This window comes from Grus americana, chromosome 1 (assembly GCF_028858705.1).
Source record: "Grus americana isolate bGruAme1 chromosome 1, bGruAme1.mat, whole genome shotgun sequence".
Lineage (NCBI taxonomy): Eukaryota > Metazoa > Chordata > Aves > Gruiformes > Gruidae > Grus > Grus americana.
Genome location: NC_072852.1, coordinates 158,897,780 through 158,913,719, shown reverse-complemented (window position 1 = coordinate 158,913,719; position 15,940 = coordinate 158,897,780). Strand labels below are relative to the sequence as shown.

General features: G+C 40.4%; 1 protein-coding gene across 6 annotated transcripts in view; it reads right to left on the bottom strand.

Moving 5' to 3' along the window:
* The window catches only part of FGF14 (fibroblast growth factor 14), a 422,900-nt gene that overhangs the window by 245,446 nt on the left and 161,514 nt on the right, over window positions 1–15,940 (bottom strand). Inside the window, exon 1 of one of the 6 annotated variants that reach the window (XM_054808183.1) lies at window positions 7,995–8,233. The exons of 3 other annotated variants lie outside the window; for them this stretch is intronic. In XM_054808183.1, the coding sequence (XP_054664158.1) occupies window positions 7,995–8,070 (76 nt within the window). In that variant the 5' untranslated portion in view covers window positions 8,071–8,233. Of the gene's footprint in view, window positions 1–7,994; window positions 8,234–15,940 lie in introns of those variants that run through there. 2 more of the 6 variants (XM_054808192.1, XM_054808201.1) reach the window with 2 other exon arrangements.

The following is a 15,940-nucleotide window of genomic DNA, read 5'->3' as shown; positions in this document are numbered from 1 at the left end:
CAACTTGTGGTGGCTTAATAGTTCAAGTATATATAGCATCAAAAAAGTTGCATATAAATGTAGTTATTTTATTGAATGTTCCAAGAATAATTTTAATAGAACTTACCCTCAGTATAAGAAAAATCATCTTTGTAACTTTTACCTGGTAAGCCAGTGCTGCCTAGTTGGCAGGCAGTAATTTCTTAATCCACAGTGGTCAAAACTATTGTGATTTATGTGACTGTATTCTTTTCATGTAACCACTGTTGAATACCAATTACTTCATACGTGATACTTAACTTAAGACTTGGGAGAATCAGCCTCTCCCACATGGAACAACTGTGGTTCAAAATGCCTGGATCACTTCATTGTTTTTCTGATCCTACATCTCTTAATTGGGGACAATCACCATTTCATTCAAGTTCTATTACGCAGTGTTTGCAAATGTAAGGTACTTTGAATCTGACAGGGCTAAGTGCTATTAGCACACTGAAATTACAGGTAAGACAAAGATCTTTCATAAATCTTCATAAATGCACTCCTCCTTACCTCAGTTTAGATAAAAGTGGCAACTACTTGCATGCATAAAAGCTTCTATCTACGATTGCTATATTAAAAAAATACAGAACAACATTTGTTGGATACTTTTTACTACATCCGTGAAAAATCACTGTCAATGCAATAGGTTTACCTGGTCCATGTGGATGAAAACCACTACTTGTTATAAATTCTAAGAATTGGAACAGTAAAAGCAGAGCTGGATTCAGGACTCCAAGCCTTACATACCTTAGTGAGATGTTCAACAGATAGAGAGGAACTAATTATGTCAATATCCAAAATATCTAATTTGGACTACAAATAGTCCTATTTAATAACAATATTTCTTCTCTGTACATTTGCAGCAAAGCAGCAGTTCTGACTTTTTAGCCTACGTTTCCAGTGCTGGCAGCTGTGCAAACACATGGTGCCAAAAGCCAGTTCCCATTAGTTACACCCAAACTGCAGTGCTGGCTCAGGGAGCGCCCAGTGCTCCTCACCTCCAACCTCCCCTTGTCCAAACACCCAGTCTGCTTCCCAGGGGAGAAAAGAGGGTCAGCAGGAGGAGAGGAGAGGAGAGGAGAGGAGAGGAGAGGAGAGGAGAGGAGAGGAGAGGAGAGGAGAGGAGAGGAGAGGAGAGGAGAGGAGAGGAGAGGAGAGGAGAGGAGAGGAGAGGAGAGGAGAGGAGAGGAGCCATCCCCTGGGCACCCCAGGGTGCTGTGCTGCTGGGGTGTAGCTAGGAGGCACCTCTGGGAGCTTGGGGCTCCCCCAGCCCTGATGCACACCACAGTCAGAACATTATATGCCCCATAATTCATGTCAAATGCATCCATTTAAACACGTAGCATCTGTAAAACTCCACATACTGATGAGGGCATAGGTTTGGGTGCAACAAGGTTACAGAATTGAGCCCTACGGGCAGCTCAGTGCTATTCTCATTATTGCTGTCTGTATTGCAGCAGTGATATTGACAGTGATCAGATCAGATCCCTTGCACTGCACTGCGCGCGGATACACAAGATGGCAGTTTTTCCACCCAGGAAGGTTTTGTGTTCTAAATTTAAATGAGATCCCATTTATAAATAGCAACAGAACAATGTGGTTAAATAGACTCCTTTGCCAGCGTCATAATGATTCCAAATTGCATCAATGGAAGCAGGGAAAATTAACAGCTTTGCCTTAATCCTTTCTATCTTATGTTGGGGAACTTGTCAACATGACTCCATTCCCAGCACTTCCATTCCTGTAACTTGCTGTAAAGAAAACAAAATAGAATGTCCCTAAAGATAAATTATCTAAATGAGAAAGGGGGTGGGGATTAAGGTAAGAAGTCCAAAGTTGAAGATACTGCCCATGACAACTGCTGAGACTTACTGTGCTTCTTAAAAGGAAAAGAAAAAAGAAGGAAAAAAAAAAGCAAGAATCACACAAAGCAAAAGTAAAAATTAACTTTCCTACTTTCTAGTGGAATTCCCATACAGTTTAATATTGATTCCTTTTCTCTAACAGTTGGATACAGCATGCTATACAGCTTGGTTTCAGTGTGTTGCTCAGTAGAAAGTGTTAGTCTCCATTATATTACTGAAGCTCATGGAGGCATAGTTAAATGCTAATAACAAGCCATAGCACATTTTACCAGATGGCTGTTCAAAGACTCGTGTAGGCATCCTGAAAACCTACAAAGATAGCATTCATAATGGGAGTAGTTATAAGCGCACCTCTGGAAGCAATACAAATATGAAAAGTAATGCAGGAAAACAGCTAAAAAGAGAATAGGTCTGATTTATCACTGCACTACCCCAGTTTCACATGACTCTAATTCCAGCAATTTTCCCAGGAATTGGTCCAATCCAGTTTTGGTGGAGAGAGTTAGAGTGGCTTTAGGCAGAGTAAGGCAGCGATGAATCAGATTCTCTACCAAGTGTTATTATACATTTCTCTCTGCCTAAAATCAGGAGGAAATATGAGATATCTTTGAAAATAACTGCAAAATGATGTCTTTGTAGTGATTGGCACACATTAAGAAAGTGGAGTAAAATGTTTCCCAAGGTCAAAATAAGGTGGAAAAAGTTACTTGCATTACTGGAGTTGTGACACGTCGTAAAAATTTGGGGAGAAAAAGCATTACCTTGCAAAGCAGCTATGCACATATATTCCGAGAGCCTGACAACTCAGATGCAGAGATGGACACTGTTGCAGCCCCCCGGGGGAGAGCTACATTATATTAAAAACAACAAAAACCCCAACCCAATCCAATACGCCATGCAGGTTTGCGGGAAGCTGCTACGGGCTCAGGCTTGCTGGGAAGCTGAAGCACAGAGACAGGCTGTCTCTTGTCCAGCCAGGAGGCTGCTGGCCTCATTGCCAACAGCAATTCAGAAGGCACCTTGCAAAGACTAAGATTTCGTCTCCTTGTGTTCTTGCATTTTCTTTTTTCTTTTTAAATTTGATTTGCTATAATAAGTATATGTCTAGATACAAGTGAAGAATATATAATAATTTATTTCAACTCCAATACAAGTAAAAATTCTTTCTAAAGCACGCTTATGAAAACAAGTTGTAACTGGAACATAGTAAAGGCAAATATCAGAGTTTAAACAGAGAAAATATCATACATTAATCTTTTTAGGGGAATTTCTGACTTGAAATCAAAGCCAAAGGAAAAATTATGTTGAAGGAGGCAGAGGTGTGATGACCTCGTATTCAAAAGGAGCAGACTTCTGACCATGGAGAACAGGAGAGAAGCTCAAAAAAGAGGGTTTTAGTTTAACTACCCTTATGGCTAAGTTTGTCAGGGTTAATAATACTGCCCTTCCTTTTCTTCAGTTTCTTATTTTGGGCTTCCATTTGCCCATAGACATATTATGTATCATTATCTGGAGAACATGCAGATGAGATGTGTAGAATGTAGGTAATAGCTAGATACCTTTAAATAAAATTAAATAAAATGAAATAGTTAATTGCAGCTGGGGAGGAGTGTGGATAGTATGAGATAATACCAAAGGCTTGGGTGGAACACGAATAACCTGGCAAAGTTTCTATCTGTAATCAGGACTTATTCTTACATCTCCAATAAAGTACATTTGAGTAGTTTGTTGAAGTTCCCTTTGGTTCTTGTTCCCTTTCCCAGTAGTTCTGCAGTAGGAATCTTCCTGCATGTTAAATTTCTTGCCTTTTTTTTTTTTTTTTGAGGGCAGAATAAATATTAAAGTAGAGCTGCTACATTTTAAATTGATTTGATTTATAGTGGTAAGAATAATTTTTGGCAAATTTTCATTTTCCTCATTTATTAAAAGCTTTCCTTCCCCATTCGACACCCTCTTTTCTCCTACACTCAGGGATGCCTCATCATTTCAAGGTTAGTCACTAGGAGGCTGGGGGTGCCATGTAAAAGCCCTGACTGACCAGTAACAAAACTTCAGAGCTGATGCAAGGAAACATTGAGTCTTTTTGCCAATGCAAAAGAACCAGCAAACTAACTAAAAAACCAAACCAAACAAACACAAAACAGAGGAAGTGTGAGATTTAAGGTTATTAAAAATAAATAAATAAATAAATAAATAAAGTGAACTATTAGAGTTCAAATTATAGTGCTCCTAATAAGCTAAGCCAATGATGGCAGCAAACGCAATGACCAGAGGCTCACAGTGCATTTATTAGATGTGAGGCTGTATATTTTATAAAGTGATAGCATATGTTGTTCATGTAAGACTATGTTCTCATTGCAAAACTAAAAAAAATAATTTGTTTGGGTGAGAATTAAATTGTAATCTGTTTTCAAGAAAAGCACTTTCTATGCTTGTTGTTTAAATTTGTTTCATTAATTTGAATGTCATCAAGGTATAAGAACAAAATCTAGACTGTACAGATCCTTTTTTCTATTATTCTACGTCAGCCATCAATGGTTGTTAAACAGCCTCAAAACCAACATTGCGTTAAACCACAAGTTTCTAAGATACATACTTCCACCTATTCCTGTCTAGCAACAGCCGTGAAGAAACAAAGTCCTTACTAATATTTCATCTTCCTCAGTGAAGCACTGAATTTGCTATAGTACAATGAGAAAGGACATCTGAAGAGAAGGCATCAACTATTCTTAAATACAAACCCATAAATTCTCCATTTACTATCATTCTAATATACTTATAATCTATCTAGTACAGTGATATTTGTTTTCACCAAAGACGAAACCTAAATTTGACTTGGCATGCACATATTGTTAAACATACATCCATAACAATACATACATGTATTGTAATAAACGTAAATATATATTCTTTGCATGGAGGGCACAAACATTTCCAAATAAAAGCACAGACTGTGAAGAATTAACATTTTGTACCTGCCTATATCTCAGATAACTGGAGCCTTTTATTTAGTCCTTTTAAATACATGGGTTTGCCTTCCAATCCAGTTCAGGAAATGCTACAAACAATTCAATGGCTAGGTCAAAGAAGAGGAAAAACAGAGAGCTTAGCTCACTTTTTGCATCTGTTGTAAATGCACCTAATGCTGCTACGTTAAAGCACTTCATCTTCTTGCAAGTTCTTACCTAAAAATGGGACCAGTCAGGGTTAGGGGGGTTTATATCCTTCTTTGGTAGAGCACTGTTTTTATACAAGTCTGAGTGAAATGATGTTGTTTGTTATCCACATTTAGTACAAGAATAAACAGGTGACATCATAACTGAATATGCATTTCCTGTTCTTTCAAAACGGTACTTTCCAATAAAGCAAAATAAAAGATATTAAAATTATTTTGTGCTTGAAATATAAGAAAATTGACAGGTCATTTGCTACCAAAACCAAGAAACTGTTCCATGATTGAAATTCTGCCAGAAATTCATGCATTTCAGATAATGACTGTCTGCATGTTGGGTTTTTTTGTATGTGGGGGGAGGCTTTTTACATATTTTAAAGAAAGGAATAATCTAGCCAATTTTAATAGCAAGTTTCAGTCTTCAGGATGAAGTCCTTATTAGCACCCTTTTGAGCTATTTGTGGTTTAGGTAGATGCATAATGAAAGGATACCTTTTGGTCTCAGAATGTTATCCAAAATCAAATAGGTGTAGAAGGTGCAAACTAATCCAAGCTTGACTTCTAAGTGTCAATACTCATTTGTGCACCATGTTTAAAATGTATAGGTTGGGGACAAGGTGAAACAGATTTCCGTCATGTTGCTAGGTACAGGTGTGATTATGCATATGATAAATCCTAAAAATTTTCAAAGCCATCTTCAAAAAGAATCCATGAATGCAAACCATGCAACCCACATGTGGATCCCCAAAGAACCCACCGTAGAGGAGGAGTGCAGATAATAATGTAATCTCTCATATTTTTTGTGATATATCTGTGCCCAGTCACAAGGATCCTTATAACCTTGGAACTTTATAAAGAAGTAGAAAGAGGCATTCTGTCTTGAGCAGGGACAGCAAGGAGCACAGGGAACTCAGAAGGAATGAACTATGTTAGTCTTTTCTACCTCTGGGCTCTCTCTTTTCTTTCAAAAGAAAGAGGGAGATTCCAGGTGAACCTGCAAAAAATGCAAGGGAGATCAAAGACTGTCTGCTGATCATTCCAGTAACAGCCTTCTCCAACAGCAGCACGACATCATTCCTGATCCTAAGAATTTTAGATGGCCAGCCTCACAGACTAGCCAGTACTAAACAGTTAAGGACTAAACCATATTAATTTCAATATATGCCACTATTTCATACCCATTTTCATTAACAAAATCTTTTTTATTCTGGTAATTTTTAAAAACTCTGAGGCTGGTGAAGATGATTGAGTCTTCCCTATTCCTGTGGGAATCCTAAATCAAATGGGATTAATTGGTAGATTTTGGCAACCATAAATCAGAAAGCTCTGGTAAACTGGGACATGTATTGCAGTTTCTTCCTCCCACAAATGCCAGTAAGACTCCCGTGGATCCTACAAACCAAACCTGCAAGGAATAACCTCTGGTGAGTTCACAGATTCACAGAGTGGTAGGGGTAGGAAAGGACCTCTGGAGATCATCTAGTCCAACCCCCCTGCTAGAGCAGGATCACCCAGAGCAGGTTGCACAGGATTGCGTCCAGGTGGGTTTTGAATATCTCCAGAGAAGGAGACTCCACAACCTCTCTGGGCAGCCTGTTCCAGCGCTCGGTCACCCTCACAGTGAAGAAGTTTTTCCTCAGGTGGAACTTCCTGTGTTCCAGTTTGTGCCCATTGCCTCTTGTCCTGTCACTGGGCACCACGGAGAAGAGTCCTGCCCCATCCTCTTGACACCCACCCTTTAGATATTTGAAAGTGTTGATAAGATCACCTCTCAGTCTTCTCTTCTCCAGTTATAACCAATATTTCAGTTGCAAATGGGAAGAGGGTGTGGATTAGCCTAAGGCTTCCAGAATTGCACATTTGTCATCAATAGGAAAAAAGGAGAGAGACAAAATCAGTTTAGCTGACCAAGGCATGCGTAAAATGCAAAACAGATGCAGTAAATCCAGCATATATTCCTTGTCAAAACTGGCAGTTCTCACAAGAGAACAGAAAACACTGCCTTAATAATTTTAGGTCTGTTTGTTAGGAACAACTGAAAACCAGCACATTGCAGGGGATATTTGCTAAGAGTAAGCCAAAGACAATTGTGATGGCAAGTAATAAAAAACTGACACTGCTTCCATACATGGGAAATTATGTACAATTCACTAATTCCACAGGTTTGCTCGATCTTGATGAAACTGAATGAGAAACTGAACACAGATGGGATAAAAAACACTATGAAATTTAATTTAATGTGGCCAACACTCACAACCAGGCCCTCTGTAGGGCTGGTTATAGAATTAATAATCAATAGAAACTTCTCCTCTGGACATTCACTGAAGAAAACCTCACTGCAGAACTTAAAATAAACCAAATTTTTTTCTTCCTACTTTGGAGCCTTTTTACTTGTTGTAGTTTCCATCCCAAGCTTTTCCCTGTTAAAGAAAGAATCTATGTAACTCCCTAATAATTTTAGTGACTTGACGACTTGTTCACCTCCGAAAGCTTTAAATGAGGAATGCAATTGTAATTCTCATGACACAGCTGAAAGAGTCCACAAACCACTTCATTTCCAGTTCATTTTTACTACAAGTGGACAATATCAAGCACAGAAAAACCCGATCGCTGCTGCTGACCATGACTATTTCTGCTGCAGAATGCAGATGCCATGGACTCTCAGGATCTTAGCAGATTAGTGGAACTAAATACTTTGCAATATGAGTAGGTTGCAAAGCTGCTGCAAAACTAAGGCCGCCTCACAAAACAACATTTTACTGATACATAATGCAGTTGTGTACACACAATTATCTGCAAAGTGAATTGTGTAAAAACCCAAACTTGTTCAGACTACATAAAGAGTGTTTTCCTGTGAAACTGCACTATATATAGCACAAAATGAAGGTAAAATAGTACACGGACACCACAATGAGCAGCAGACAGAAGAGTCCACCTACCATGCGAGATTCCAGGCGAGGACTGATTCCCCTTTAATCGTGTCTTCCCTGAGACTTTGTGCATATTGATACACATGTAAGTGAACCCAAAATATACCTAGCACAACAGAAATGCTAGCAATTATCTGTGTTTTTCAATTTTGTTTAGTAAAAGAAGTAGAAAATCAGTCCTGTTCTCTTTTGTCCACTCTGCACCAAGGTGGGTCCTGCATTTTTCTTGCAACTGGTTGGTGGAGAATGCAGGGAACTCAACAACCAAGGCTATAAAAGCAAGAATGTGAGAGCCTGAGTGGAGCAGAAATAGAAATTGTATCATTGTCACATACAGTGAACAAGAACACTCAAATACCAGGTTGGTAAAAAGGTCATAACCCATGTATGCCAAAGCAGGACAGCAAAGGAGTTTCCAAATCCACCAGCGAATACAGTCACGGTCTGTGAAGGAGAGAAACTACTATAGATTCTATGGTAGAAGAACAGACAGGACAGTGGGATCCTGAGCCCTGGACATCTGAGGCTTTTAAAGGTCTTTTAAGTAAAGTTGTATGAGTTTTTGAGGGCCTTAGGAAGAGTGGATTGTTTATGGCAAAGGAGGAGTTAACAGGGAGGGTGGCCTGGGCTGGAGGAATGTTGGGCGGCTTGTGAGAGCACTTGAAGATAAGAGCAGGGCATTAGGGTAGGGAAACAAACGCTGTGGGGATCACGCTGGGGAGTACAAGGCCAGGGAATGTACCTTTGCCGCAGAAGGGCTAAAAACAGCTGCTGCTAGGAGAGGATGGTGAGGGTGGGAGGAAAGACCTAAGAAAGAAGTTTCAGATGTAAAACAGTGGAAGGGAAAAAAAGAAAACTGTGAGTTGGCCCAGGCTAAGGCAGCTGTTAAGTGGTGTTGGAGAAAACACAGGAGACAAGACGGGAAGGTGAGGAGCACAACTCTTACAAGAAGATAACTGAGAAGCTTAAACAGAAATGACCAGGTAAAATGGGTAGAGCAGCTGCAGTGCAAACCAGAAGACAGCTGGCAAAGTGGGTGCCTGAGGACTGGCACAGAGACCAGGGACGATCCCAGTCGACCTGGGACTGATCCTTGTAAAAGCAAATCACCTCCAGTTGACCAATGCCAGTCAAAATCACCTGGCTTAAACAGCCTGTGCAGCCACCAAACGGGCCGTGTGCAAACCACAGAAACACCAACCATGGGGAATTAATAGTGGTTACAGCCAGCGTGGACATGTGTTAAGGCAGCTGGAATTGGTGTCTGTAGAGCTTCATTTGGAAGAACAAAAAAACAAATGGGTCCAGAGTCACATCTTGTTAAAGGCAGTTACTGTCTGTAGTTGTTAAACTGGTGATGGAGGGAGGTGGAGTCTAGTTATGGTGAGCTAATATTCATAACTATAGTGCTGGAGGATTTGCTCATCCATTGCACATGATTACGGGTCCTCTGAACCCTGCTAACGTAAACTGGCTGGATTTGGAAAGGCAGGCTAGCAGGGCTGGGAAGACTCTCCAGGAAGGAGGAGAGCCTAAGGAACCTAATAAAAAAGGAGAAGTCAAATAAATACAATAGTAAAAGAAATACAAGCAGTTTTAATGCTTGCTAATACAGGCCCTGAGGGCAAACGAGTCAGGCCCCTGGAAGGTAAGGACAAGATTGACTCCCGTGGTTCTGGATATGGGGCTTGCCTGCAGGATGGCGCAGAGGGGTTTTTTATTTTTATTTTTCCAGGAATGCTGGGTGACTTATGAAGATGGCATTTGAACTAGAACAATAATAGGGTTTGGAAGAAAAAATGGAACACCTGGGAGAAGATACAGCCAAATGGAATAAGAAACCACTTACCACCTTTATGCATAGGTTGGCAGAACCGTATGCTAGAAATGAAAGAGAAGATTCCAAGAGTCAAGCAATGAAACTAGTGCAGGTGACCTCCAGGAATGTGAAAGCAACACTTTCAGGTCCACTAGCTGAGGAGCAGTGGGGCTTTAAGATTGGACAGGTCCACTCGCTTGACCCTTTGGGACACAGTAGATTAAGGTATGATTAGCCAGAGGACACTTACAGTACCAACCCTACTGGAGTAGCTGTAGATGTAATGAATGGCCGTAGCTTGTTAATAGAGTTTGGTGCCACTGTCGATGTCTTGAAACACACTGGGTGCCTGGGGGACACAGCATACTGGCAAGTCTGCAGGGAGGGGTGGTTGTATTGTATTCAGCAAGACAGGAGAAAAATGGCATTTTAGTCAATGGTCTCCAATTAGGAAATGGTCTCATCCTGGATCTAGCTAAAAATTGCGTGGGGGTAATACAGAAACAGAAAGACCCATAGTAATCTTGGTTACACAATGGTGAACGACAGTGAAGCCCCAGAGACACATGAAACGCTGCGGAGGTGAGTGGCAAGAGAAGTTTGTACACATATGCTCAAGATAAGTTAGAGTGTGGAAAGATTAATACACTTATGTTAAGATCCAAACCCACAGAAACCGTATGAATGTCCAAGTGAGCTGAGGAAAGATTGTGACCCACTATTATTAGCGCAGTGGATTATGGAGTACTAGTCCAATGACCTGGTTTACTTAATTTACCAGTGTATCAAAAAGCGATGAAAGGATGTGGAGCCTGGATTTCAGGGCAGTAAACACTGTCACTCCACGAACAGCCCCTAGTGCTGTTAAACTGCCAAAGCGCATGGCCACAGAAGTACACGGACCAAAGCAGTTTTCAGTCATAGAAATATTTTGTTGTTGTTGTTTTGTTCTTGGGTCTGGGTTTTTTCCTTTCTTCTAGAAAGGAGTGCTGGTATAAGTTTCTTTCTATATTTCAAGGGAAACAATATTACTTCACATGAATCCCTTAGGAGTTTCATAACAGTCCTGCAGTCTGCCAAGCACACACCACCTGAACTTGTGATAAATTAATCTGTGAGTGAAGGAAAAAATAATATATCATAGATACTGTAGTAAATTTCTGTTGGTTTTTTTTTCAAAAACTTTACAGTTTGGGTAACTAAGAAAGTTCATATGTCATTCACACAGACAAAATTGTGCGTTAGGCTTATAAGGAACAAGAAATACAGCATTCAGCACTGTCCATAACTCCTGTGGCTGTTAAAGGTGTTTAGTGTATGATTTAAACAAGGAATAAAAAGCTTAACAACATTTGAAATCTACTGACAGCTGAAACATCACTAAAAATTACTCTGCTGTCTCAAAGAGCAGGAACAGACTAAGCTTTTATATCGTGAATTGTTTAAAACTCCTTTTTCCACAGTACATACATTGTGGGGGGAAAAAAAAGAAAAAATTCTGGATCTTTTTTCAGTATAACGGACATCAGCCTTAGGACACTTTTTATTACTAGACGTTGATACCAGCAGAAGTACTGTGCAGCAGTCAGTCAGTGAAAATAATGATTTGGCTTTTTGTAAAGCAATTGGCACTGCAGTTATCTGAATGGCTGCTTGACAGGAACTGCTTGCAACATACCCTGGTTTCTGCTTCCCCAGAACTGACTCCTGTGGAGTTACAACCCAAACTTCATCTCAGTGGTAAAATTAGACAGCAATATTTTAAGAATTGTAATGTTAGTGTAACTGTACAGCTTAAAAATCTGTAACAGCGTCTGTATTTTAGCATTTGACGTTACTAAGCGTTTTAAAAATAGCACAGGACAAAAGCCTACTTAAATGAAACAGTCTAGTAGTAATATTAGAGTGAAGGTTGAACTTAAATTGGTGTTTTACTTCTGTATTTTCATTAAAGTTGACAACCTTTCTCAAAGGCTCTGTAAATTGCTGGGTCACAGAAGGGGCAAGGACAGCAGTGAAAAGCTGAGCCTGCCTGTGTAGAGATGATCCTGCCTTGAAGGAGCTGTAACCAACGAGCTGCAAACTGCAGTTTCTCTTTCGGGTGGATCCCGGCCCAATATTTATGGTTTCTTTTCTGATGTCTTTGACACTTGCTTCTTTAAGGGAGCGACAGCAGTGCCAGGGGCACATCGCTGCAGTGAGATGGCCTTACGGCATCCCTCTGGCTGCGCCGGGGAAGATGTTTACCATGCGTGGGTTGGGGAAAGGAGAAGGAGAGAAGGGAGCGTTCATGCCGTGGGTCAGAGCGTTTGCAGGCAGCCCGACGCCGGGCTGTGAGCAGAGCATTTGCCCTCAGCACAGTCAATTGGCGTGGGCTGTGGGCAGCTTCCCAAAGCCACCCGTGGTACGCTGGACTTTCCTCCACTGTTCCCTGTCTGGGGCACCCAGTGAAACAGGAGGCTGACAGACGACTGGCTAAAAAGCTGCTACTTCACTTATTTAAAAATCCACATACATATTTAGGTTAAGCTTTAACGAGCAATGTTTCCCTTTCTGCCGCTTTTCTTTCTCTGCTAGGCTGAAGGCCAAGAGGGTCTCTGCTAAGAAGTGAATGAAGCTGGGCATGGCTGGGGGAGAGGGAAGCCTGTCTCAGCACTTCCCAGCATCAGCAGGTAAGAGGGCTTTCAAATGTCAGTATTCTCATCCGTAATGACGGCCTCTTTGAAAGGCTGGAATAAGCCTCAGCAGCAGCTTACAGTCATAAATCAAAACAACAGCTCAACGCAAAGCCAGGGTTCATTCCTATTCATCTAACACCTTACAGTGTCATGCTTTTTGAAGGCAGAAAATAGTTTTCAGTTAGAAAATAATTTTCCTTCTATAGTTTTCCATAACAGAGACAAAGGAAAATTCATAAGCTGCACCCATCCTTCTCCACATTATACAAAGAAAAAAAATATTGCAATGCAAAGACCGCTGTTGATTTCAACAGTTGATCTAGGATTAGCTACAGAATGTTTGGTCTGTGATTTTTCACCCCTTTTAAATGGGAGTCCTGGTAAAATTTTAATAGCAGTGGCATAACCACTACAGTTTAATGCTGTCTTGCTAATGAATGAAAAGAGATGCCAGCTCAGCTGCTGGCTGGGGCTAAACCACAACAGCATCTTACCTGATTCCACCTTCGGTATTGCTCAACAGGCACCATTTTAACTGTTGTGGATCCTAATGCTTAGCTATTTAAGCTGTCATAGGATCATTTAAATAAACAGTCTTTGAGACTGCAGTCTAGACTAATAAGTTTTAAAATAATCTTGATTCTCATATGCACTGTAGACTAGCAATGTAATGGCAGCTTGGCTCCAAATATCTTCATTCACAAAGCAGAAAGCATTTGATGAACTCAAGATATTTCCACCTCCTCTGGGATCCTGAGCCTTCACAGTGTGTGTGTACACTGTGCAGGCTTTTATGCCAGACAATGATAAAGATTTTTCAATAGGCCCCTGTCTTAACAGAGCTGCAAGTCCTATGTCAGCAGCAGAAGTATAAAGTCCAGTGTAATGTTATGGCAAAGTCCATTATTTAACCTTAGGATTTCATATACTGCACCACTTGAGCTTTACCCTTGCAGTCTATAAAGTAATAATAGTCATTTCAGTGAAATTACAGCCTTGCAAAGCTCTGCTACATACACAGCCTTCTTCACTGTAATACAAAATTTACAAGGCAATATGTAGGAACTGGAACATTTTAAAATCTGATGCGGATATTTTGAGTAGTAAAGTACTTTACAATAGTTAACGGTAGTGGATGGATGATAAAAATGAGCCATGATAATACTACTTTTCTGTAGAGGTGTGAGCAAAACAGATGTTAAGTCTCCTTTTTCTTGATATTCAGATATTTTTTCCCAGTATCTTCTTAAACCTAAGTCAGATCTCTTTCCATTACAAATTCCTTTTGCTCCTATCGCTGTCTGCACAGGAGGGCATACACTGCTCCCTTCCTCCCAGCCTGCTCACCACTTATCAGGTTGTGTTTCTCATGGGCTTGCAGGTCTCCATGTGTGTGCAGGCTGTCCAGCACAGGAACAACAGCCCGTGGTGGTGGCCCAAACCGCGTGGCACACTTTTGTGTCCTTTCCTGTTCTTGCAGCCTGAATATTTAATAGGGAAAAGAAAAGCACCATCCTTGCCTGCCCTGGAGCTGAGGCCCAACAGCCTAGTGGTGACACAAGCCAGGTCACCAGCATCTTCCTCACCTTCTCTTGCAGATGCTTTTTCTGATGAAAGAAGGTCTGCTTTCCTTACTCTGTAATATACTCTGCATGTTAATACCCACAAGCCACTTTTCGATCAGCAATTAAAAGAAACAATTTAAGAATGAAGAAATGGCTGACCCAAATTTCACACTCTCCTCGAGGAAAGTGGGTTTTGTTCCCTTAAGGATCATTGTTTTGCCTTGGGAAGCAAAGCCCCTGAAATCTGTATTTTGTATTCTGCACATCTGATGTGAAGTAACAGTAACTTGATATGAAGGACATCTTGAAATATTCTGCCTTTGTGAATATGAATGTAGGAATCTGCAGAAACTGTGAATGAACATTTACAACAAACTGTGAGCCTCCTACTGATGCACTCAAATACAAAACAGGAGGCGAGAGAGAGAAGGAAAAGAGATGAATTTGTTTTCCTAGCAAACAGCTGTCTTCTTTAACAGAAGAAACTAAAAAGAAAACAGTGTGTGAAGAGGCCAAAAGCTGCATTAATTACAATATTTTTAGATGCTACAAGCACAATTTTGATAAACACTCTAAACTGTGAAAAAACTCTACTGTCAATGCAATTAAGTCTTTTTTTCTTGGTGCAGCATCATCAATGCATGTGCCTGCTGAGAATATATTGTGGGCTTTGCAGTGCAGTTACCCTTTGATTAATGATTCAAGGCAATCAGTAGGGACCACACAAACTCCTGGGGGATGCCACAGTAAGCAGCACAATATCATAATTTAATTTCTTCTCTTGACCTACACTAGAAAGAGCGAAGACATGGTCATTGTTAAGGGCCAGATTTTAGCCATGGTTATAGAAAAGCAACTCCCACAGAGTTAAAAATAATAGGTACACAGCTTAGGAGCAAAATTTGGCATGGAGACATTACTTCTTGGATATTTGGAGGGATGTTAGTTATTTATTTAGCTCAACTGGAGGATGTGGGAAGGTGTGAGACTAATTCTTATGTTAGCTTTAATGACTGGGCTGCCATGAGACGCCCATACCAAAAAAAAAAAAAATCCCTCTAGCTGGATCTTGTTTCTTAGCTGGTTAGTATTTCTGTTTAGCCAGAGCATGGCATGGGAGTTGGTATTTTATCAGGATAGACCTAAAAGTCAGCCTGAAATAATCTTTTTGCTAGAGGCACCCACAACTAGTGACATCAGCCTGTCAGTTGTATTGCTTTTCTTCACTGATATGAAGTCCTCCATTTCATGCCAGTGGGCAGTGATCATATTATCGCATGAAGTATTCACAGCTGAGCAAGGTAGCTACAGGTTTTTGTAGCCTTCAGCACTTAGAAAACACTAAAGTTCAAAATGCTGTAGCACCTCCTTCAATGCTGTCTGCTGTCTGGGGAGCAAATCTGTCCTCTGCTTCCTGAACAAGCTCTCTGTACAGTATTTATTCTTGCCCAAGGTCTCAGTTATGATCTTCAAGTACGTCATTGTTTCAACCAAGGTTAACTGAAAGGCCAATATTAGCAACGTTGCCAACAGCACTGTTTCTCTGACATGCTCAAATTTTCTGCACTGAGGATGAAGCTCATCTGCACTAGAGACATCATTTTCTCCAGGGCTAAGTGTTTGGAACGTATTTCCTGAATAACCAAAAGGCATCTATGTGCAAAAGTTATTTTCAGCTTTGACTTCATTTATAAACTCAAAGCATCTCCACTATTCTCATTGTTCCCATAGGGAATAGATGCAAGAATAGATATGATGGATGCTAGTCACATTACTTTCTGCACTTGAGAAAGCTGCTCAGACACTACAGTATAAAAATCTACATGATATGAAATGGAACAAAAGAATATAAATGCTTAGATATGTGAGATTACAGATAAGGAATAATTCTGG